Source organism: Pongo pygmaeus, chromosome 11 (assembly GCF_028885625.2).
Source record: "Pongo pygmaeus isolate AG05252 chromosome 11, NHGRI_mPonPyg2-v2.0_pri, whole genome shotgun sequence".
Taxonomy (NCBI): Eukaryota; Metazoa; Chordata; class Mammalia; order Primates; family Hominidae; genus Pongo; species Pongo pygmaeus.
The window spans coordinates 134,071,446-134,095,957 of record NC_072384.2 but is presented as its reverse complement, the minus strand read 5'-3'; the positions used below and the strand labels follow the sequence as shown (position 1 = coordinate 134,095,957).

The following is a 24,512-nucleotide window of genomic DNA, read 5'->3' as shown; positions in this document are numbered from 1 at the left end:
GTGACCATTATCAATTATAATGACCTTTTACAGTTTTTGAGTTAAAGTCTATTTTATCTGACATAAATGTGGCTACTCTCGCTCACTTTTGGTTTCTATTTGCATGGACTATCTTTTTCCATCCCTTCACTTTCAGTCTATGTTTGTCTTTAACAGTGAGGTGAGTCTTTTTTAGGCAACATATAGTTGGGTCTTCTTTTTTTTAACCCATTCAGTCACTCTTATATCTTTTAATTGAAGAATTTAATCAAGGTTATTATTGATAAGTAAGAACTTACTCCTGCCATTTTGTTAATTGTTTTCTGGTTGTTTTGTAGATCTTTTCCTTCCTTTCTAGTAGTTTACTTCTGTGGTTTGATGGTTGTCTATGGTGCTAAGCTTTGTTTCTTTTCTCTTTCTTATTTGTGTATTTTCTGTCATTTCTTTCTTTGTGGTTACTGTGGCACTAAGATAGAGAGTCTTGTACTTATAACAGACTATTTTAAGCTGTATCCAACTCAACTTTGGTCATATGAAAATAGTGTAGAATTTTTTCCCTTCCCTCTACAATTTATGTTTTTTTGCCTTAATTTACATCTTTATTGTGTCCTTAGCCACTAATTGTAACTGTTGTTGTTTTTGACTGTTTTGACTTTAAACCTTCATGGAAGAGGATTGATAAATTTATATAGCACCATTGCAACACTGGGGTATTCCAAGTATGATTATGAATTTACCTATACTTGTGAGTTTTATACTTTCGTGTATTTTCATGATAGAAATTATCATCCTTTTGTTTCCAGTTGTAGCGCTCCCTTAAGTATTTTCTTGTAAGATTGGTCTAGTGGTCATAAATTCCTTTAGCTTTTGCTTATCTGAGATTTATATCTCGCCTTTATTTCTGAAGGATAGCTTTGCTGGATATAATATTCTTGGCTGACAGTGTTTTTTTCTTTCTATATTACCCCCATTTTCTTCTGGCCTGCAAGGTTTCTGCTAAGAAATCCACTGATAATCTACTGGGGATTCCCTTATATGTGACTTAATGCTTTTATCTTGTAGCTTTCAGAATTCTCTTTTTGTCTTTAACTTTTGAGAGTCTTATTATAAAGTGCCCAAAGAGGATCTTTTTGTGTTGAATCTAATTGGGGAACCTGTGAGCTTTCTGGATCTGGATGTCCGTATCTCTCCCAGACTTGGGAATTTTTCACCTATTATTTAATTAAATAGATTTTCTGTGTCTTTTGTCATTTATTCTCCCCCTGGCACTTCTACGATGAGAAAACTTGTTCATTTAATGGTGTCTTGTTGGTCCTATAGGCTTTCTTCATTCTTTTTAAATTGTTAATTCTTTTTATTCTTCTGACCGGGTTATTTCAAAAGACCTGTCTTCAAGTTCAGAAATTCTTTCTCTGATGAACTTCTGATTCAGATTATGAATTATTTTTTCTGATTTTGTTGAATTTTGGATTGTTTGTCTGCATTCTCTTGTTTATGAGTTTCCTTAAGATCATTGTTTTGAATTTCTTTTCAGGCATTTCATAAATATACTTTTCTTCGGGGTTTGTTACTGGAGACTTATTGTGTTCCTTTCAGAATATCACCTTTCCTTGGCCCTTCATGTTTTGTCTTCTTATGTTGATATCTTCACATTTACTTGAACACTTACTTTTTCCAATTTTATGGAGTAGCTTTTGTAGGGAGGAGCTTTTTCCTATAGATGGATTCTAGGGTGTCTGTTGGAAATGATGTGTTGTTGGCTTTGGTTCTTGGTGGGCTCAGTAGCATGATCCCTACACCAGTTCTTCAGCTGTAATCCTCATTAATGATGTGTGCAGTTGCCTCAATTTCCTAGGTTACAGGTGTTTGTGACAGAGGTGACATGGTTTGGTGGAGGAAAGGGTGCTGGTTTGTGCTGAAACCAAGCACAGCCTGAGCATAGCTGTGTGTTGGTCTCTCTGGGGAGGGGGATACTGCCACACTTGCTATTGGGCTGGGTGCAGGCATGTGTGGGCCAGGCGGCTGTGCAGCGCTCTGTCTGGGGAGGCAGGGCCACTGCCAGATTGCAAAATCCAAAACTTTTTGAGCACTTTTTGACCCTTTGACATGACACTCAAAGAAAATATTCATTGGAGCATTTCATATTTAGATTTTTGGATTGAGGTTACTTAGCTGGTAAGTATAATGCAGATATTCCAAAATTTTTTTTTAAATCCAACACTTCTAGTCCTAAGTATTTCAAATAAGGGATACTGAACTTGTAATTGGGACTGGGTGATGGGTATTTGAGGATCATTTTACTATTTTCTGCACGTATTTTCCCAGTTTTTTACTGGCCTTTTTAACTTTACATTTTTTAATTTCAAGGAAAGAAACCACAGAACTTTTCAAAAGTGATATATCTTCCTTTCTGTAGTCTGTTGAACCCCTTGCAGGCAGACTTGTTCCTTGCTATGTCACTGAAACAACTTATGTCAGGGTCATTAGTGGCCTCCACATTACTATGTCCAGTGAGCAGTTTTTACTCTTCATCTTACTTGCTCTATCAGCAACATTTGATGTACCTGATGACTCTATTCTTTGAAACACTTTTGTCACTGGGCTCCAAAAGACCACAACTCCAGGTTTTCCTTATATCCCACTGGCCTACCCTTCTCAGTTTGCTGTCTCCTCCTCTTCTCTATCTTTGAGCATTCTGCTGCCCAGTTCTTAGATTGGACCTTGGCCCAGAACATCCAACTGCCACTTGGTTGTCTAACAATCATCCAAACCAAGAACATATTCACAGTAAAACTCTTCTTATTCCCCCTGAAACATAACCCGCTCATATTTTTCTCTTTTTCAGTTAATGGCAACTCCATTTTTTACTTGCTTAGGCTGAAAGCCTTGAAGTCATCCTTGATTCTTCTCTTTCTTACTTCACATTCAGTTTCACAAGGACATCTTTTTGGTTCTACCATCAAAATTTATCTAGGATCTGACCACATCTCATTCTGTTCATTGCTACCACCCTGTCAAACCTGTCATCTTTTTCATCTGAAATGAATTTCATCCATCAGCTTCCTAACTGACCTCCTTCCTTATAGCCTTGCACTTCCCAGGGTCTATTCTTACAAAAAGGTGGAGTGATCCTTTAAAATGTAAGAGAGATTAGTCACTCCTATACTCACAACCCTCCTGTGGTTTCCCATTTTACCCAGAGTAAGAGGTGAAGTCTTGAATGTCTGCACAAGGGCCTATGTGATCTGGTTCTCTGGTATCATTTTTGTTATATTTTCAAACCTCCAACCATTTCCCCCTCTTACTCACTGTGCTTCAGCCACACTGGCCTTCTTGCTGTTTCTGAAATAAGGCTTTTATGCTGTTTCCCCTTCCTAAAACACAGTTAAGTTGATTGCTCCATTGTTTGATTGTTTTTCTTAAATACAATGTTTAAGACTAAGTTTTCTTAGAATATAAGCTTGCTTTCATTCATCCACCATATTTTAGTATACTGTGTTTTTATTGTTTTATTTTCTAAACAATCTATATTATATTTTAAAGCCTTATTTTATTTTTTGTCATACAAGTAATCATGGATTTCTTCTCACTTTTTAAACTTCTAGGGGATTAACAATCCCCCTTGGTTACCACTCTATTCTAGTCCTTTCTCTAGAAGTCACTGTTGCAATCAGATAACATCATCTTATCCATAGCAGTAGAGTGTGTGTCCCTCCAGACCTTTGCTGTGCCTATACCAGCATGTGTCTATATACATACATATAGAAATGAAGAGTGTGCTTTGCTTCTGTGATTTCTTTTAAATTATAAATAGGATCACTTTGCATGTATTATACTAGAACTTTGTTTCACTCAAAATATTTTAAAGATCTTTTAAGACCAATATATATGAATCTGTTTTTTTCTTTGAACTGCTTTAAGACATTTCCTACTTTTTAAAAAATCTCCCATTAATGTGTATTTTGGTGGGGTTTTTTTTTTGCCATTTGTCTTTTATTACAAACAGTACAGCAGTGACTGTCCTTATTTTTGCTTTCTTTTGCTCTAGTGTAATAGAAATAAAATTGTATTTGCTCGCTTGTCCAAGAATTAATTAGCAATGTTTTTCCCTCAAGAAATTGTTTTAATTACTATTTTTGTTTTATTTAAACTTTTGTTAATATTGTCTCATTTTTGCATTATGCCATGATGTCACAGCTTGCACAATTCTTGTGAGTTTTTATATGATCACTTGTGTTTCATGGATGTTAAATAAAGGCTAATTGCCTTTTATAGGATTCCGAGTTTAATGTCTATGAAATTAGCTTGATTAATCATATCTGGCCAAAGACACACAGTTAATCCTTATAGGGAAGAAAGTCATGGTTCAAACCTGGGAGTTGGTGGATGAAACTTTGAACTAAGTCCTGCTTGCAAACACCAGAAACTGCTTTTTCCTCTTCCTGAGTTGGCCCCATCTAGCCTTTAGAAAGGAAAGCTGACTCATGTATTATCTTCTTAACTATGTCTATCTTTACCTATTCAAGAATCATTAAATATAGTCAGACTTAAATAGGCCTAGGGTCCAAAAAGGGTGTTTGTCCTAGAACTGTAACTCAGAAACAGAAAACTAACATTGGAATTGTTTTTCTTTACAGTGTTTAAAGTTAATGCTGAAGAAATCTGGCCTACAAGGTAAGTTACTTACCATGATGACATATTACTTAAAAGCCTAATAAAAAATTTTTAGACTTTTTTTTTCTCCAGGGTTGTAGGAAAAAAAATTTATAGGGTGTGGAGAAATAAAAAGTAGTTTACACTTCCGTATGTACATAATTAATTCTCCTGGTTCTTTTTGGCATGCTGAAAGAAAACTAATGGTATAGCTCTGAGTAGAGAACTTAGATAGGATCCAGCAAAGGTACAAAGTAGGAATGTTTTACACTGTTGGTGGGAATGTAAATTAGGTCAACCATTGTGGAAGACAGTGTGGCAACTCCTCAAAGACCCAGAACCAGAAATGCCATTGATCCAGCAATCCCATTACTGGGTATATACCCAAAGGAATATAAATTATTCTGTTATAAAGATACATGCACATGTATGTTCATTGCAGCACTATTCACAATAGCAAAGACATGGAATCAACCCAAATGCCCTTCAATAATAGACTGGATAAAGAAAATGTGGTACATATACACCATGGAATACTATGCAGCCATAGAAAGGAATGAGATCATGTCCTTTGCAGAGTCATGGATGGAGCTGGAAGTCATTATCCTCAGCAAACTAATGCAGGAACAGGAAACTAGACACCACATGTTCTTTCTTATAAGTGGGAGCCAAGCAATGAGAACACATGGACACAGGGAGGGGAATGACACACATTGGGGCCTGTTGGTGTGGGGAGGGGGGGTGGGAGTGGGGGAGGGAGAGCATCAGGAAAAATTGCTAATACATTCTGGGCTTAATACCTAGGTGATGAGTTGATAGGTGCAGCAAACCACCATGGCACACGTTTACCTGTGTAACAGACCTGCACATCCTGCACATGTACCCCAGAACTTAAAATAAAAAAATAAAAAGAAATAATGCTAAGATGTACACCACCTGGAGCCACGCAGTCTTCCACTGATTCCTTTCAATTTCATTGATTCCAAATTTCAGTGCATTCTGTTTCATGTCAGTATTTTTGTGGTATAGATGAGGGAATGTAAAATGAATGAAAAAAAATAAATCTAAGATAACTGAAGCAACTTTCCAGGTAAGATCATGTCAGTGAGCTTGATGAGCCATTCTGATTTCAGTAGCACACTTTGCTGTTCTCAGACTTCATTAACGTGGAGGCCCATAGCTTTATTATCTGGAAAGGAAGTTAAGGTGCTCTGGGTGCAAGACATTCTTCTAGAAGTTACACGCAACGTTTCACTTAACCTCGAATTTTTTTTTAATCCCGATTTTGATTCCTTTATAGGAGATGCCTGGCATTTACGAAAAATGGATTGGTGCTATGAAGCTGGGGAGCCTTTATGTGAAGAAGTAAGATGATTTCTATACATTGTACTTTCATATGATTACATTTATGTCATATTTTCGTACAAGGTACCCATTCCACTCATGAGAAAGCTTTAATTACTTTCTGTAGGATACAAATATCTATGAATGGGTCTATTTTACTTTTTTCTTACTATAGTTTTTTGATAAAGGGGAAGTCACAGTGCAGTGGGAACATTTCTGACATCTGTGGTAAACCCCCTTGCCATGAGAGTATGCCTCTAGGAGGAGCAGTTCATGAGAAGGCAGAGAACTTCACAGAACAAATGACATTTGAGCTCATGAAGGAATTTTATAATACACTCTGAAGTTTTGGCCCCTGAATGTTTTGATCTCAGAGTTTCTCTGTAAGGTAATGGCAGAATTTCTTACCAACCATTCCTAAGTTAGGCTTTGGTCCACACTCTCAATCCAGCCAAACTCTTAGGGTAGCCTTAGGAATAATTTTATCACAGGATAGTTGGAATCTGGTTAGTCATCTTGTTGGTCCAAATAGCATGATATTTCCCAGTTCAAACGCGTAGCCTTAGAAGTAGACCCAAAATAAAGCTCTGTGGGGAGTCTGAGGGAGCTGTGATCAGCTGCCCTTTCCCCAGTCTTCACCTGCCTGCTTCCTGTTCTGTAAGAAGGGGCACTGAATGCCAGCAGAAGGTTGATTTAGGCAGGTATGCTGGGGCCTTGCCCTGGAATGCTGTTTGCTGTTTAGCAGTCAGTAAGTCAATAGCGAGAGGCCCCTCTTGGGGCCTGGCCAGGAGTTTGACTGCCTGGAGTAAGAAGTGGACCTCAAAGCATCTTTAGGACATAAAATTTGGATGTCAGAAGAATATATTTATCCAAATAGCTTCAGCATTTTCTTCTCTATTAATTCCCAAATTGGCATCAAAGAATTCAGCTAGAAGCCAACTCATTACCCTTGGAACTGGCTTCTCGTTCCAGCCTTGCCAGGTATCTTTCCCATCCTAATCTTGAAGAGTAAAATATGGTTTATCCTCCTTATCTTTCATTCTTCATGTTTTCTCTCAGCCTCCAAACTGTCAGCTTTTCCACCCCTTCCCTGACCATTCCCACGCTTGGCTCCAGGTCCAAGCCTTCGTATGCCTCTCACCTAAATTATTATGGCTTTCCTGGGCCCAGGCATTCCCTGCTTCGATGTCATGCGTATTGCAGTCAAATTGATCTGGAAAATCTCCTCAGAAATCTTGTGTGGCTCCTTTATTTCTGTTCCATGTCCTGTGGTTAGTGCCTGCCCATCCAGTCCGGTGTGACCTCCTGGTACTTTCCACTCGAATCAGTGTAGCCTCAGCGCTTTACCAAAACAAGCCATATTTACTATCAACCTTAACTTGGCCCTTGTCCTTTTTTTTGTGAGAAATTCCTTCTCTTATTTTCTCTAGCTTTCCAAATCCAACCCATCTTTTTAGGATTAATTAAAATTTCATCTTCTGTAAATCAGTCTCTCATTTCTCATCTCATCTAACTCCCTTGCCTCAGATCTTTTGTCAAACTTACAGCTTATGCCCCCACAATTTAACAAATAATGCTGTACTGATTTTATAGTCTTAGCTTATTTCCTGTGTCTTCCATATCTGCTTTATTATTCATTTAATTTTTGAAAAGATAATAGAGGCGTGGGGTTTTAAAAAGATCCAAGGATCTGCTCCTTTCAGAATCATAAGTGACAAACAAGCATTTCTGTCTTCCCAGGATGCAACACTGAAAGAACTTCTGATATGTTCTGGAGATACTTTGCTTTTAATTGAAGGACAACTTCCTCCTCCGGTAAGATTTTACTTCTGAATAGACATCTCATAAGTAATAATTATTATTACCTGATTACAGAGATGATATAGCCTCATTTAGGGAAAACGGGGAAATTCAGACAGTCATAAAGAGAAGGGAGAACTTTCCCCAAATGCTATCAATCAGATATGTTTCCTAACTTGTAAATATTCTCACACAAAAGTAAAATCAATTATATATAACATTTTCATTTCCTACTTTTTATATTTGACATTTTAACCTTCTCATAAAATCCAAAAATAATCATCATATCCAAGGTAATGTTTTACCAATTTAATTCATCTATAGCCTCATTGTTGGAAACTTACCTTGTTTTTAACATTTTGTTTTTATAAATAGTACTGAAATAAGTCCTTCTGAAAATAGTTCTAAATGTGGAATTCCTAAGTCCAAAGGTGTGACCTCTTTAAAGCCTTGATGTTATATGCAGTAGCATATGAGAGGGCTCATTTCACTGCCCTTTCGTAAGCATTGCATAGCACTGCTTTCTAAAACCAATATCGTTTCTTTTAAACTGAGGATGCACGTAAAGGTGAACCCAAAAGAGAAACAAATGGCCCCAGATTCCAAGACTCAGATAACTATTTGCTGATGATTAGAAAAGTCAGACAGTACAGAAGGCTATGACATGAAAAGCAGAAATCACTCCTACACCTTTTCTCTGCAGAGAGAGCCACAGTTAGCTGATTTTTCCTCCTGTATCCTTCTAAGAAAAACATTACATGTATTTGTTTGCTGAAGGCAAATATGTGCATATCCTTTTTAATGTATTCGCTACATTGTTTTACACTTGTTTTGTTTGCTTTTATTCACTTACTGTATCTTGCGGAGCTCCTCATATCAGCACATACACACCTACCTTATTCATTTTCATAACTTTGTAGAATTCTATTATATTTTGTACAATGATCTCTAAAGTTAATTTTTGAATAGGCAATACTCCTGATACAAAATTCCAAGTGTTATGAAAAGCTGGGCCAGGAAAAGCAAGTGTCCCTACTATCTCTGACTCCAGCCACCCAGCGTCCTCTCCCCGACAGGCAGCTGCTTTTCTCTGCATCCTTTCAAAGGCCTTTGCTTTTTAATATACACACACACTTGCACACACTGAAGTGTGCTAGCTTTTCCCACCTCATTTTTTGTTACTGAAGAATTTTAATAGGTTTATTAAGAGATAAAAGGTAGGCTAGGCACGGTGCCTCATGCCTGTAATTCCAGTACTTTAGGAGGCCAAGGCAGGCAAATCGCTTGAGCTCAGGAGTTCAAGACCAGCCTGGGCAACATGGTGAAACCCTGTCTCTTTTCAATAAAAATTTAAAAAGAAAAAAAAAACAAAAAGAGAGATAAAAGGTGTTATTGTTACAACACTTAATTTCAAACAATAGACAATGAGAATATGAAGACTAACCATGTAAAATATTTTAAATACATGGTTCACTATGTATATACATAGCATATATATCCACACATATACAGATTTATGCCTTTTTATTTGCACAAAAGATTATTTGCTAGGCAACCTGTTCTGTACCTAGATTTTTTTCATTAATATTTTATCTCCTAGTATATGCTGTAAAGCTATCTCATTCAATTTAGTAGCTTCATAATATTCCATTGTTTGGAGGACTATAATTTATTTAACCAGTCTCTTTTTGAAGAATATTTAGGTCATTTCCAGTCTTTTGTTGATACAAGTAACAATGTAAAAAATATATCTATTATATCTATATATATGCCATTTTGCTTGTATATGAGTATATCTACAGGATAAATTCTTAGAACTGAAATTGCGCAGTCTTTTTTTTTTTTTTAAGACAGGGTCTGGCTCCGTCACCCAGGCTGAAGTACAGTGGCATGATCATAGCTCACTGCAAGCTCGATCTCCTGGGCTGGGACTACAGGCACACTGTGCCTGGCTAATTTTTAAACATTTTTTTATTTTTGTCTCGCTTTGTTGCCCACACTGGTCTTAAACTCCTGGGCTTAATTGAGCCTCCCACCTCAGCTTCCCCAAAGTACTGAGGTTACAGCTGTGAGCCACCAAGCCCAGCCAAAAATCTTTTAAAGAGGGTCCTTGAAGTTGGTTCATGGTTTTTGGTCCCATAAACAATTTGTAAGAATATTCTTGCATATGTGGCTTTCTATGCATGCACTAGTATATCAGAATGTAAATTCCTAAACGTGGAATGGCTGGGTCAAAGGACTTGCACATTTTAAAATATGACAGGTACAGGCAAATTATTCTACAGAAACTTCTCAGCAGTTTATATTCCTGCTACCAACTTACAAGTGTTCAAGTTTACCCATATTTTCACCAACATAATTTTCTGGTTTTTGAGTCTGCTAGGTGAAAAAAAAATGGAATTTTGTTGTTCTGATTTACATTTATTTAATCGAATGAAGGTCGAATATTTGTTAATCTTCACTAATCTGATAAACAGAAAAATATTCTAATGCACATTTCTTGAACTATCTATTTAAAATGTTTTAGGTGGTTAATTTTTATTCTCATCTTCTATTGTTGGAAATTAAGTGCTGCAACAATAGCACCTTTTATCTCTTAATAAACCTGTTAAAATTCTTCACTAACAAAAAATGAGGTGGGAAGAACTAGCTAAATAAGTAAAACTGAGATTACAGGGTATGTATAAGACAGTGGGTTTATTTCCTTTAGTTAGAATCAGAAACCCAACTTAGATCAATGGGCTCTTGCATCTGTGTGATAAACGGTGCTGCTGGGACTGGTATCCTGGGCCAGCAGCGCTTGGACAGCGCCTGGAAACGCTGGTATAGTGTGTTCAAGCAAATGCATTGTTCTTGTTTATGCTTCTCATTTATATTATCTACTAAGATACTTCTAAGCAAGGGACATTTAGTCCAGTCACCCCAAAGTCTGATTTTTATGATTTTAAATTTTTGATTGTAAAAACAAGTCTAATTTATGACAGTTAATAAATCTAAGAGGAAAAATGATAAGTTCAAGAGCATCTTAGGTCATCAAGATGTTTCTATGGAAGTAAAAGTGGAGTTTCACTTAATCTTTGTAATCACAGCAGTTAAACATGCTCCATTCTTCAGGGTTTCCTGAAGGTGCCCATCTGGTGGTACCAGCTTCAGGGTCCCTCAGGACACTGGGAGAGTCATCAGGACCAGACCAACTATACTTCCTCTCGGGGCAGAGTTTGGAGAGCCGCTTCCAGCCAAGGTGGGATTTCAGCAGCCAGTGCATCATAAAGATAAGTAAACTGACTGCCTGTGCTCTGAGAGTCAATTGAAATATTTATTTTTAAAATGTAAGATCTTGAAAATCAAGACCTATTAATTTCATAAGTCATTCCAGACATCACATAATAATAACACGGTGCCATTTCTGTGCGTGCTCTGTAACCTCTGTAAAGCACTGTATATCTTGTTGTTTATTATTATATCAATATATTACACTTTCCAAAGACGTTTATGTATCATCTCTCAAGATCCTCAGGGCAACAGGGGCCCCATTTATCACCATGTACCAGAATATTGAGACTTCAACCAATTCTAATGTCATTTGAGCCCACAGGGGCAGAGACCAGGAGTCCACATCCTACATGTCTTCCAATCTTTCTGCCTCAAAACCCTCAGGAACTGCTTCTAGGGCATTTGATATCATCTCACTGACTTCTGAGAAGGAACACAGACAAGTACAAGCATGTTGTCTTACTCAGCACTCAGCCGCACACATCACGTTGGGCAGAAGTCACTATCAGTGAGTTCAGTTGCCCTTGTACAAAGAGGCATTCCACTTCATTATAAAGAAATGGAGCGAGTATATTTTTAATAGGCCCAACTCTTTAGCTGTGTTTTTCTTTTTATCATGCTTTACTTATTTAGTTTTTCTAGTGCCTTGAAGTATATTATTTATATTTCTTTTTAATCTTTTCAGCCTCAGTAATAAAATTAATATAAATGAGTCAAGTTCTTATCTCCTTATTCTTTGAAGTTAGGATTATATAGAGAGAGTAATGTTGAATGAGCTATAAAATTGGCATAAAGTTACTTTTTAGTTGGGTTACACTAGTTCATGTTAACTAATGCTAAAAATGCTTTGGTGATAGAAATCTAGTTACATATAGAATTGGATATAGATTGTAAAAGCATGTTTAATCAGTATGTTTCTACATGAAAAGTAAATAAAAGGTTCTTTTTTTTGGTAATACATCTGTACACAACACATGGGAAATACACTCGTGTCACTTAACAACATGAATATGTTTTGAGAAATGCATCGTCAGACGATTTCGTCACTGTGTGAACATGGTAGAGTGATTTACACAAACCTAGATGGTAGAGCCTCCTGCACACCTAGGCTATGTGATGTAGCCTCTTGCTCGTAGGCTACAGACCTGTACAGCAGCTTACCGTATTGAATACTGAAGGCTAATCATAACACAGTGGCAAGTGTTTGTATATCTAAACAGAAAAAGGTACAGTGAAAATACAGTATTATAATCTTATAGGATCACATCACATGTGTGGTCTTTGACCAAATCATTATGTAGCATGTGATTATATATTTCATTCTTTAGAATTTCCTGAAATTGTCTTTCCGCTAGTGTTAGCCTGTAATTTCCTTAAGACACAAGAGGAACTTTTCATGCACTTAGTTGACTTCTAATCTCTCTGTAATTTCTTGCTATGCGTTAGTGGCATGCTCAGCAGTAAAGACAGTTAAAGCAAAAATAAGTGAAGACAGTCTAAATTTAGTTGCCAGCTTTTATATTGTTTTTGATGAGAAAGCATTGTGTTTTTCCCTTTTTTTAAACAAACTTGGAAAGGCCTTCTTATTGTCAAGATTTCCTTATAAATAAACATTTATTGGGCATTTACTATGTGGCACCCATTGTACCAGGAACTGGGGAGACCAGATAGATGGCCTGCCTCCTCTTGAAAACTCTGTTGTTTTGAGGAGGCAGATTAAACACCTGCACACAGACAGACACACACACACAGACACATACGAGGAACAGGTTGGGATGAGTGTTAGGAGGAGGAAACAGGAAGCTAACATACAGAATGCAGGCAGCGTATCCTACCCAAAAAGTCCTCTTTGAGGAAGGAGAGAATGTGGAAAAGTACATTCGAGGTAGGGGCATAAGTGTCACATACCTCTTGGGAGTCTGCTGACAACGTGTCCCTGCCTGCTCACCTGCCAGACAGGGCCTCCTCATAAGACTTGGATGCAGAGGCTCTTGAGTGGAATTTTAATAACCTATTTACAATATCAAAACATGGCAATGTATTTCAGAAACACAAAATAAGTTTCAATTTCCTTGTAAACATCCCGCTCTGTCCTTTGGAAGGTGCTTCTGGGAACGAGCCTTCGCAAGTTTCTCTCCTCTACTTGGGAGACATAGAGATCTCAGAAGATGCCACGCTGGCGGAGCTGAAGTCTCAGGTCAGACTTCTTCCTGCACCATAACTTAGTGGTAATGTGGCTTCTTCCAGTGAGATATTAATATATTCTTCTATCTCCTTTTCCCTCAATTACAGTCTGTTCTGATATGGCATTTGTCATATGCCATGTTCAGTGGTAAGTACCCGCAGGCAACACATGCCCGTGGTGCAGACGGCTCCTCGTGGCCTCACTGGTCCCTCCTCTGACAGGCATGCTGTGCTTTTGTTTCAATCTATCCTCAGTGACTTGCGGCTTTTGTTCATTTTTATTTTTTTAGGGAAACATGGTTTCTTGGAACATTTGTAAAGCATTCACTTTATCCCTTTATTTACATTGTTTGTGTACCATTGTGACCCATATGTTAAATGTTGTTATGAAAAGCTGTGTTACCAGTTTTCCAGGAGGTTAGAACACCTCCTGGTGTTAGGATGCTTTTATGTTAGGATGCTAAACTAGATATTCTAGGTATTGTGTTGTTTCTTACGTATTAACATTCACAGAGAAGGAGGGTTTTATCCAAATGGAAAGGCTGGATTACTTTTGGACCGAAATGAGCATTCCTTTCTTCTCTTAGAGGAGAAAATGTGGGGCCTATATATGATTAGTGGTTGTTGATGTTTGGCTTTTGTGCGCCCTCAGTATATGAAATACCCTTCCTCAAGAAAAAGCATACGTTGGCTGGGTGTGGTGGCTTATGCCTGTAATCCCAGCACTTTAGGAGTCTGAGGCAGGCGGATCACTTGAGGTCAGGAGTTTGGGACCAACCTGGCCAACATGGTAAAACCCCGTCTCTGCTAAAAGTACAAAAAAAAAAAAAATTAGCCTGGCACGGTGGCAGGCACCTGTAATCCCAGCTACTCGGAGGCTGAGGCAGGAGAATCACTTGAACCCAGGACGGGGAGGTTGCAATGAGCTGAGATCGTGCCACTGCACTTCAGGCTGGGTGACAGAGTGAGACTCCGTCTCGGGGAAAAAAAAAAAAAAAAAGGAGAAAAGAAAAAGCAGACAGCCTTATTCTCATGAGAACAAATGGGAAGATACTTTTTTTTTTCTCATATTAAGTTGAAAGATATAAAATTGCTGTTTTTAGGTCAAAAAATTGATGAATATTGGTAATTTTAGAGGCTCCAACCTAAGTATATCAGTCGGGGCTTAAAGTGATCCCTTCAGAATTAGAACAAGCAGTTTGGGCCTACTGATTGCAGCCAAAGATTTTGAAATACTTCAAAATCAAAAGCTGATTCATCGGCAGAGCAAACACTGGTGGAGAATTGCATGGGCACGGAAGAAGGCGGATGCGTCCCTCACTGTACTGTTAGAGCAGGCTCTGCCCTGGTGAATTCTACTCACACGGAAGTTAATTCCAGAGTTTCATTTTTTAAACATGATGATTAAAAAGAAGCTTTTGACTCAGATTTAGAGACAGGGAACTCACTTCTTTCTCAAGCTGATTTCAGTGAAGAGGAATATGAAGACCACTCAGGTTTAGTGTCATTTAAGAGAGAGAAAGATTCCTGTGACTTTTAAAATGATGTTATCATTACTTGAGATACTCTTTCCTTGAGATGCCACTGTGTAGTGCTTCATTTTTTTTCTAAAACAGTGTGTTTTGAAGAGTGCTTTTTAAAACCATTGGAGAAATGTCTGTTTCTTTTTCTAGGCCATGACCTTGCTCCCTTTCCTGGAGTTCGGTGTCCCGTCCCCAGCCCACCTCAGAGCCTGGACGGTGGAGAGGAAGCTCCCAGGCAGGCTTTTACGAACTGACCGGCAGCCACTCAGGTAGGTTCCTTGCTGGACGCAACACTGTCCCTCCCTGCTGCTGCCGCAATGGCTGGTGCGAGGGATGGAGGAGGAATCTGTCTTCTGAGCTGAGTGAAAACAAAGCCAATTCCTGGTCATGCCACGCTTGTGACTTGGGTGACACTTTTCATCATAAACTCCAGCAGGCCTTCAGTTTTCCATGTTAAGTATAAATGTAGTGTTGTATATTTTTTCTGTGCTCCAGTGACTGTGACATTATATAACTTAAAAGCATTTGGAATGAGATGGAAAGTAGGAGCGGCTGTTTCTCACCTAGAAATGTTGGATTCAGCTGATCCTCCTCCTGAAACTTTGAACTTAAAAGAGCAGGTTTGGGTCATTTCCTTTGCAAAAAGCAGCCTTGAGGCTTTTGTTTCTTTCTTTCTCTTTGTTTCTTTCTTTTCTTTCTTTCCTTTCTTTCCTTTTCTTTCTTTTTTTAATAGACAGGGTCTGGCTCTGTCGCCCAGGCTGGAGTGCAGTGGCGTGATCATGGCTCAACTACAGCCTCAACCTCCTGGGCTCAAGTGATCCTCCCACCTCAGCCTCCTGTGTAGCTGGGACCTCAGGCATGTGCCACGACACCAGGCTAATTTTTTGTTTTGATGAGGTCTCCCTATGTTGCCCAGTCTGGTCGCGAACTCCTGGCCTTAAGCAGTCCTTCCACCTTGGCCTCCGGAAGTGCTGGGGTGACTGGCGTGAGCCACTGTGCCTGGCCAAGGCTGCTTTTAATCCGTTCTGATTACCACCCCAAAGTGACTGGCATGAGAATCTTAACCCCGGCTGAACAGAGGGAAATTTCTTTGGCAGTTTGGCCATCTTCCCAGAGCCAGACCTACATGTTTAGTAAGAAATGATTCAAGTCTCTAAATAATCACCACAGCAAGGAGTCTCATTTTTTCCCCTTTTCCAAAAGTTTGGGTGTTCTTATAAGTACTCAGAAAACGATCCTTTGCTTAAGAAAAAAGCTTAAAATTGGGGGAAAAAAAATTCAAGAAAATTAAATGTTATGTCACTCAATATTATCTTGTTTCACTTATTATCAGGGAATATAAACTAGGACGGAGAATCGAGATCTGCTTAGAGCCCCTTCAGAAAGGAGAAAACTTGGGGTAAGAAATTCTCCTCTGCATGTGAAGTGACACGCGTGTCTTAACATCGTCTGCCTTTCTCAGCTTTAACAACTTGAGAGTGTAGCATTTTTTCACTGCTTCTAAGTAGCCTAGCAACTTGAAACAGAGTGTGTTCTAGAAATATGTTTGTATGTCTGGCGTCTAAAACTTGGGACTTACTCTCCCATAAAAACAGTAAGGGAGAATTAATTTTTCAGTAATCACCAGGTGCATATTGACCCCATGATGGCCCTGAAGTGTCAGCAAGAGGCCCACCCGCAGCTTTGTCAGTGTGTTCGGACCGTCTGCCATCCAGCGGACTCATCATCACTCCCGTCACTCTGCCCCCTTATTCTACTTTCTTCATCCTAGTATCACCTGACATATCTGTACTTACTGATTTATTTGTTAGTATCTGTCTCCCACTACTAGAATATAAGTACTTGGTTTATTCACTGCTATATCCTTAATACTTAGAATAGTAATTGTGCCCATGTCATAGTCAATAATTATTTATTAAATAAAGATACACCCAAAATTGTCTACAATGAAACCATCTTGTTCTTTTTTCGCTGTAGGAAAATATTTTACAAGTCCTTTTGTAAATACCATGAACTGTTAAGATTTGCTCTACCTGTTATGATGTGAATATCCTTCTTGTGGTCTGCTTGTTATATGAGAACGTTGTCTTTCAACCATGTCTAACATGTATTTAGTTTTAGTGTTTTTATAAAAACGTATTCTTAATACAAGTTGTACAACCAGAAATAGTTTCCTGGAGGGGAATTCCAGGATCAAATGGTGTGGACATTTTAAACCTCTTAAAATAGTTAAATATTTTTTCAGGCAAGTTGTTCCAGAGTATGAGTATTTATTTTACCTCACCCACAAACCAGCATTGACTATTTCATCATCTAGGTGTTTCCTAAATTGATAAATGAAAGATGATTATCTTGTTCTCATTTGCTCCAGTGCTTTGATGACTAACAAGTTCAGGCATTTTTGCAAACTGTATTTTGTGAGTGCATGAATGAGTTATTTCGTGTATTTTGACTGCTTCTGTAATGAAGTCTAAAGGAAAAGCTCTCTTGGAATTTGTGTGAGCTGTCTATGATTTTGACCCTTCATCACAATGGTTGTAAGCAGTGGCAGGTTTTGATAGACACACTGCCTTTTGCTCTTTTGAAGAGCAGCTGTGTGCCTCCTCAGGCCCCTTCCATGTGCTCTTCTGTCCTTGACCAACTTCCAGGGCACTCCTGCTCTCAAGGAGGCCCCTAGTCCCTCCTGTTTCTCTCTAGCAGCCTCTGTCCCCTCCTTGGCAACTTCAGCATCTGTGCCAATGCCCTTTCCGTCCTCTGGCCGCACTGTGCTGGGCTCCAGGCCTCGGCCTCACTCCCTGGCCAGCAGCCCCCTCCCCCATGGGGACATGGGGCTGTGCAGCCTCTGCTCTTGCACTCTGCACTCCCCTGATTCCATGGGCCCACATCTTCCCATGAGCTATCTTTCTTCCAGTCATTTCATTTCTCTCATTGCGTCACCTCTTTTGATGGTAAAAACACTTCATAGAAGTACATCTAAAAATCACTCATTGTCTCAGCATCCTAAGAACCAGTCTTCATTTCCCCTTGCTGCCTTCCAGTTCTTATCTATAGCTTTTCCTCCATGGCCTGTGCTGACCTCTGCACGTCCCTGTTCCTCCTGCCTTGCTGAGTGTTGTTCTTTCTGCTCCTCCTGCTAAGGTTTCCTATCTCCCACAGCTGCAGCCTCGTCTCTCACCTGCACTGTGTCTCTCTTCCCAATTCCAACCCTCAGATTCTTCTCCCTGGCTACCTCATGGCAGCTCACATTTACGGCCCCCAGAGTCAAGGGCATAACTGCCTACCTCGAGCCCACTCTCCTCCTGCCAGCTGCCGGGCTATCAGGCCAGGCCCCTCTCACCCTGTCCCTCTCCGCCGCATCATACCTGCTCAGGCCGCCACCTCTTTCCTTTTCTCTCGCGCTGAGGAAGGTTCCCTACCGTGTCTGGGGGGGCTCTGCTGTGTACCGAGAATGGGATCTTCACTTCGCTCTTCATTCCAAGATTGAAGGAAATTGAAGTGCGGAGTTAAGAGTTTGCCACTAGCATCCAGCATTTAGGGAAAAATCTCTCCTTATAAAAACCAGAAAAGCTAGAGGAGAAGCTTTGCCCACTATGCCTCAAGTTACCACGTGGTTTTGTTTGTTTGTTTGGATCTGGCACTTGACAGTTTTCTGATGCAGCCCCCAGGACGTGCTGCTGAGGACACAGGTGCGCATCCCTGGTGAGAGGACCTACACCCCTGCCCTGGACCTGGTGTGGAACACGGCCCAAGGCGGGACTGCTGGCTCCCTGAGGCAGAGAGTTGCTGATTTCTATTGTCTTCCCGTGGAGAAGATTGAAATTGCCAAATACTTTCCCGAAAAGTTCGAGTGGCTTCCGATATCTAGCTGGGTAAAGTTGTGGGGCTGTCTCAGAGAAATTGGGGCTTACTGGCATAGCAATGAGGTTATGCAATTTTTCACAGTGATAGAGAATTTAGTGAGAACTTGAGGTTGAGTTTTGCTTATTTAAGATGTTTGATTTTCCCATAGAAACAACAAATAACCAAGAGGAAAAAGAAAAAAAAACAAGATTATTTGCAAGGGGCACCATATTACTTGAAAGACGGAGATACTATTGGTGTTAAGGTAAGTTGTTTAACAGCAAATTTACCACTTTGAGAAGACACGAGGGTCACGTGATTTTATAGAGACGTTTTATTGAATCTTCAAGACACAGATTATCCCATTTTATACAAATTGTTTCAGAGAATGGATAAAAAAGAGGGAAAACTGGACAACTGACTTTATAAGGCCACTGAAACCTCAGTATCCAAACTGCCAAGGACAGTAAAATAAAATACAGACCAGTTTCACTTCTGACCATACATGGAAAATTCTAAGTAAAATACTAGCAAGTTCAGCCCTGCAAGTATGTTTTTAAAAACACTACTGTGTGACATGACGTCAGAGTAGGTTATCCAAGGAATGTGAGGAGAGCAGCGTGAAGAATAGATTATGTAAGAAGTAATCCTGCCAGACTCGAGAGATGCAGAAAAAGCATAAAATAAAACTTATTATTAAAAACCCAGTGTTCATTCATGACTTTAAAAAAGAACTTAGAGCAAACTAGGAATAGAAGGAAACGCCTTAACCTGATGCACATATCTACCCAAAACCTCTAGCAGCAACACCGTGACAGCTTCAAAAGCTTCCACTTTCATTAAAGTGGGACCCAAAGTAAGGATCCCCCTAACCGCCCCTTCTGTTTAACACTGTACTAAACAACACAGGCAATGAATTCCCTCCCTCGCTGCCAAAAGAAAAGTAAATAAAAATTGAAAGAGCAGTAAAAGAAATTTGAAAAGGGAAATATAAAACTGTTCTTACAAAGGAGATTCAAGGCCGGGCACAGTGGCTCATGCCTGTAATCCCAACACTTTGGGAGGCCGAGGTGGGTGGATCACTTGAGCCCAGGAGTTCAAGACCAGCCTGGACAACATAGTGAAACCTGGTCTCTACAAAAAAATACAAAAATTAGCCGGGTGTGGTAGCACACACCTGTAGTCCCAGTTACTCAGGAGGCTGAGGTAGGAGGATCACTTGAGCTAGGGAGGTGGATGTTGCAGTGAGCCGAGATCGTGCCATTGCACTGCAGCCCAGGCAACAGAGATCCTGTCTCCAAAAAAAAGGAGATTTAAGAGACTACACAGATAAATGATTAGATCTGAGAGAGGAGTTTGAAAGGTTCCAAGATCAGTATAAAACCTTCTGGAGAATATACAAAAACATATTTAGCAGTGTTAAAGAAAGCTTCTATTAGAGCCACGTCATGTTCTTGGAGGGCAAACCTCACAATAGTAGAGGTATCAGTTCTTCCCAAGTCTGTAAATTCAGTGAAATTCCAATGAAAATCCATATAGATTAGATTAAATAAAATTAATAGCATAAATTCGTACACTAGAGCAAAGGGCCAAAGAGGTAAGATTTTCTTTTTTTTTTTTTTTTTGTTGAGACAGTATCTCGCTCTGTTGTCCAGGCTGGAGTGCAGTGGCACGATCTCGGCTCACTGCGAGAAGAAAAAGGACAGGGTCGTTGCCTCACCAAGTGTGGACTGATCACAGCTGTGGCGACAGTGTAGCATGGAGGCACGGGTAGACAAACAGGCTCATGGACAGGGTGGAAAGCCGAGAAACAGAATCACACATGTGAGGAAACGTGACAGATACTTGAGGCAACATTTAAAAATGGGTTATTCAATGAATGGTGCTGGAAGATTAGTTATCTATGTAGGAAAATCATATTCATTAATTTTCATAACCATAAAATAAATTTTATACAAGTTGAGTATCTGTGATTCAAGATGCTTGGGACCAGAACTGTCTCAGATTTCAGGTTTTTTTGGGTTTTGGAATATTTGCATTATACTTAACAGTCGAGCCTCCCTAATCCAAAAATCTGAAATCTGAAATGCTCCATTGAGTTTCGGATTTCTGGATTAGGGATGCTTGACTTGAGTCAGTGTCAGGCTCCATAAAACCTATACTTACCTCTGCTCACACCATAGTCAACAGGCAATCCAGTTGAAGACTTAAATGTGAAAAGCACTCATTTTCAATCTTTAGAAGACATAAGAAAATCTTTGACTTCAGGTTAAGGATTTCTTTTTTTTATTTTTTGAGATGGGGTCTCACTCTGTCACCCAGGTTGGAGTGCAGTAGCGCGATTTCCACTCACTGTAACCTCTGCCTCACAGGCTCAAGCAATCCTCCCATGTCAGCCTCCCAAGTAGCTGGGACCACAGGCACATGCCATTACACCCGGCTAATTTTTTTTCTTTTTGGTAGAGACGAGGTTATGCCGTGTTGCCCAGGCTGGTCTTGAACCCCTGAGTTCAGGCAGTTCACCTGCCTCAGCCTCCCAAAGAGCTGGGATTACAGGCGTGAGCCACCACGCCTGGCAAGAAGGATTTCTTAAAAAGTGCAAACCATAAAAGAATCAATAAATTTCATTACATTAGAAGTGAGAACTTTTGTTCGTCAAAGGAAATCATAAAAAACAGTGAAAAGGAAATTCACAAACAGGGGAGAGACATACGCAGTAAGACAGCAGAGGGTTATTCTCCAGCATAGACAGCAGATCTTCTGCAAATCTGTTATCAAAAAATAACCCAATAGACACCGCATATTCTCACTCATAGGTGGGAATTGAACAATGAGAACACATGGACACAGGAAGGGGAACATCACACTCTGGGTACTGTTGTGGGGTGGGGGGAGGGGGGAGGGATAGCATTGGGAGATATACCTAATGCTAGATGACGAGTTGGTGGGTGCAGCGCACCAGCATGGCACATGTATACATATGTAACTTACCTGCACATTGCGCACATGTACCATAAAACCTAAAGTATAATAATAATAATAATAATAATAATAATAAAAGAAAAAAAAAAAAAAAAAAAAAAGAATCCAAAAACCTAAGAATGATACAAGGGACTTAGGGGGCTCCCATGGAAAGGATGGGAGGGGTACAGATTTTCTATTTGGTTTTCTGTTCCTGCATTACTTTGCTTAGGATAATAGCCTCTAGTTCCATCAGTGTTGTTGCAAAGAACAATGGTGTTTTGTAGATTTTCTTCCTGGATTCCTATAGTTTGTGATCTTATAGTCTTGTTACGTATTTCTAAGAATTCATCCATTTCTTCTATGTTGTCCAACTTGTTGGCTTATAATTTTTTATAGTAATCTCTTATAAACCTTTGTATTTCTGTGAAAAAAAAAAAAAAAAAAAAAAAAAAAAAATAACCCAATAGAGAAGTGGGCCAAGGTTATCACTGGCAGTTCACAGAGGAGAACAGAATAGCCAGGAAACACATGAAAAGAGAATCAGCTTGCCAATTGCAGGGAACTGCAGAATCCAGCAGGGAGCTGCCCTTGCTAATGAGACCGTGGGAACTCCCACACACATGGCCGGGCGCAGTGGCTCAACGCCTGTAATCCCAGCACTCTGGGAGGCCAAGGCAGGCAGATCACTTGCACTCGGGAGTTTTGAGACCAGCCAGGGCAACGTGGCAAAACCCAACTTCTTGGGTTGCTAAGGTAGGAGGATCACTTGAGCCCAGGAGGTGGAGGTTGTAATGAGCTGAGATCATGCCACTGCACTCCAGCCAGGGTGGCAGAGTCAGACCGTGTGTCAAAAAAAAAAAACTCCAGTGGGAGCACAAGTTGGTACAGCTACTCTGGAGAGCAGTTTGGTGTTAGTTTAGTACACAGATGCCCATCGATACAACCAAGGAGTCCCAATCCTAGCTGCATTCCTAGAATAACTCACCCATAGGTGTGTGGAGACACACGGATATGCTCACTGAAGCATTGCAGGTAATAGAATGAAGTGGAAAAAAATTGACAGGTTTTTTTTGTTTTTTTTTTTTTTAAGACAGTCTCACTCTGTCACCCAAGCTGGAGTACAGTGGCGCGATCTTGACTCACTGCAACCTCCACCTCCCGAGTTCAAGCGATTCTCCTGCCTCAGTCTCCCATTCCCCAGCCTCAGCCTCCCCACAATTTTTAAAACTTGTGTCATGTGCAGTTTACTGGAACAGAAATTATAATATTGGCTTATCATATCAGTGTATTAGAATAGAGGTTATAATATTTGACACGACATGTTCCTAGCAGAGGCGGGGCACTGAGAAGTAGCCAGACCCTTCTGCAGAGCTTGGTTAATCTCTCGATGTGTAGCCAGAGCCAGCTCCCCACCTCCACACCTGAGAATGCAGCCAGCAACCCGGGCAACCCCCAGCACGAACCCCGCAGGCCCTGCGCTGTGTCTTTCCTGACACGCATTTCCCTTCCTGGGTGCGCCCCTGAGGCGTCCTCCCTGTGGGCAGCATTTACGGAAATAACATGCGTGTGGAAAACGACCTGCAAGTCCTGGGAAAGGGAGGAGGCTTGCCCAGTCACGGGAACGCGGGGAGCAGCCTGTGTTTGTGAAACCCTGCAGTTAAGGCTTGCAGGAGATGCCAAGGAAGTAAAGCCAAGTTCATGCCTCTCAGAAGCATGAAATACAGAGGCGAGAACAGACTGACAGTGTCTATAAAGCAAACAGCTGTGCTTCTGGCGCGGCGATGAGAGATCCGTGTGCTGATGTGGATGATCTCTGTCTTCATGTTGCCTGGTAGCCCTTTAAAGTCCCCCTGTTTGGCCACTCCCAGTGGAAGTTTCTGGAGCTGAAGGGAAAGGTCAGATGGCTGGAAATTAATTTCCCTTGTGGAGCTCTTCTTGCCACCCCCGAGTTTGTTTTCATCGAGCAAGAGGATTTTTTAATTAGTTATTCACCTAGTTTATGTAAATTTGAATCTGTTCTTTTGTCAATATAGGTAGTTTTTTAGACATGCCTCTTTTAAATGTAGGCTAAAAAGATGTCAGAAAACACTGTTCATTACTTCTTTTGAAATGTAGAATCTCCTGATTGACGATGATGATGACTTCAGTACAATCAGAGATGACATTGGAAAAGAAAAGCAGAAACAACGGGCCCTGGGGAGAAGGAAAAGGTAATTGCTGGGGTCTGCACAGACGTGCAGCTGACAGAGCCCTCTCTGACTCTCTCTTATTCCTGCTTGGAAACTGAGAGGGACCGGAAACTCTTGTTGATTCAGAGTGCACACAGAGCACGCCAGTGTGGCAGGTCCTTCTCCGCCCCCTGAGTTCTTTCCTCTCCTTGAGTGCCTCCTCCTGGATCTTTCTATGGAACAGGTGAAGTCCACGTGGACTGCGGAGGCACGATGAGTAGCCCGCAGATCCACGGCCCCCCCCGGTCCCCCTCCTTCCTCCTCACCCTCTGCCTGGCTCTTGGCTTTCCCTTCAGGTTCCCACGCCCTCAGGTCTCCAGAACAACCCCGTCTTGCTGCCACCTCAGCCCTGCTGCGGGCTCCCTGTCCTTCTCCCGCTCTCTCCAGGGTTCCCAAGAGCATGGCCACTCCTCCAGGGGACGCTGCTGTGGCTTCAGGGCTGCTACCCCCTTCCTCCAGGACACTGCCTGACCCCTGGCCGCCAGGACTCCACTGCCACAGGCCGTCTTCTACCTCTGCTCAGGACTCCTTGCCTTTCTCCCTCCTCCCGGCTCTGGCGCCAGCTGCCCTTGTCTGGCTCTGCGCTTACCGCCACCGGAGGAAGCAGGTGCTGCTTGCAGTCAGGCCAAGCCACAGGCTCTGTGCCCAGCCGGCTCTCTTCAGGCCTCAAGGCCACACACAGCCCCCAGGAACCTGCTCTCTGCACACCCGGAACTGGGGCGTG

The 24,512-nt window shown here is 40.7% G+C and overlaps 1 protein-coding gene across 11 annotated transcripts in view; it reads left to right on the top strand.

Annotated features, from left to right (window-relative positions):
• The window catches only part of USP40 (ubiquitin specific peptidase 40), a 91,393-nt gene that overhangs the window by 61,992 nt on the left and 4,889 nt on the right, over window positions 1–24,512 (top strand). For 8 of the 11 annotated variants that reach the window (XM_063648121.1, XM_054479018.2, XM_054479017.2 and 5 more), the window contains 10 exons: window positions 4,617–4,653; window positions 5,933–5,997; window positions 7,717–7,791; window positions 10,891–11,017; window positions 13,152–13,246; window positions 14,907–15,025; window positions 16,090–16,155; window positions 18,415–18,625; window positions 18,766–18,861; window positions 23,676–23,770. In XM_063648121.1, coding sequence (XP_063504191.1) covers window positions 4,617–4,653; window positions 5,933–5,997; window positions 7,717–7,791; window positions 10,891–11,017; window positions 13,152–13,246; window positions 14,907–15,025; window positions 16,090–16,155; window positions 18,415–18,625; window positions 18,766–18,861; window positions 23,676–23,770 — 986 coding nt within the window. Of the gene's footprint in view, window positions 1–4,616; window positions 4,654–5,932; window positions 5,998–7,716; window positions 7,792–10,890; window positions 11,018–13,151; window positions 13,247–13,319; window positions 13,382–14,906; window positions 15,026–16,089; window positions 16,156–16,373; window positions 16,701–18,414; window positions 18,626–18,765; window positions 18,862–23,675; window positions 23,771–24,512 lie in introns of those variants that run through there. The other 3 variants (XM_054479019.2, XM_063648122.1, XM_054479023.2) reach the window with 2 other exon arrangements.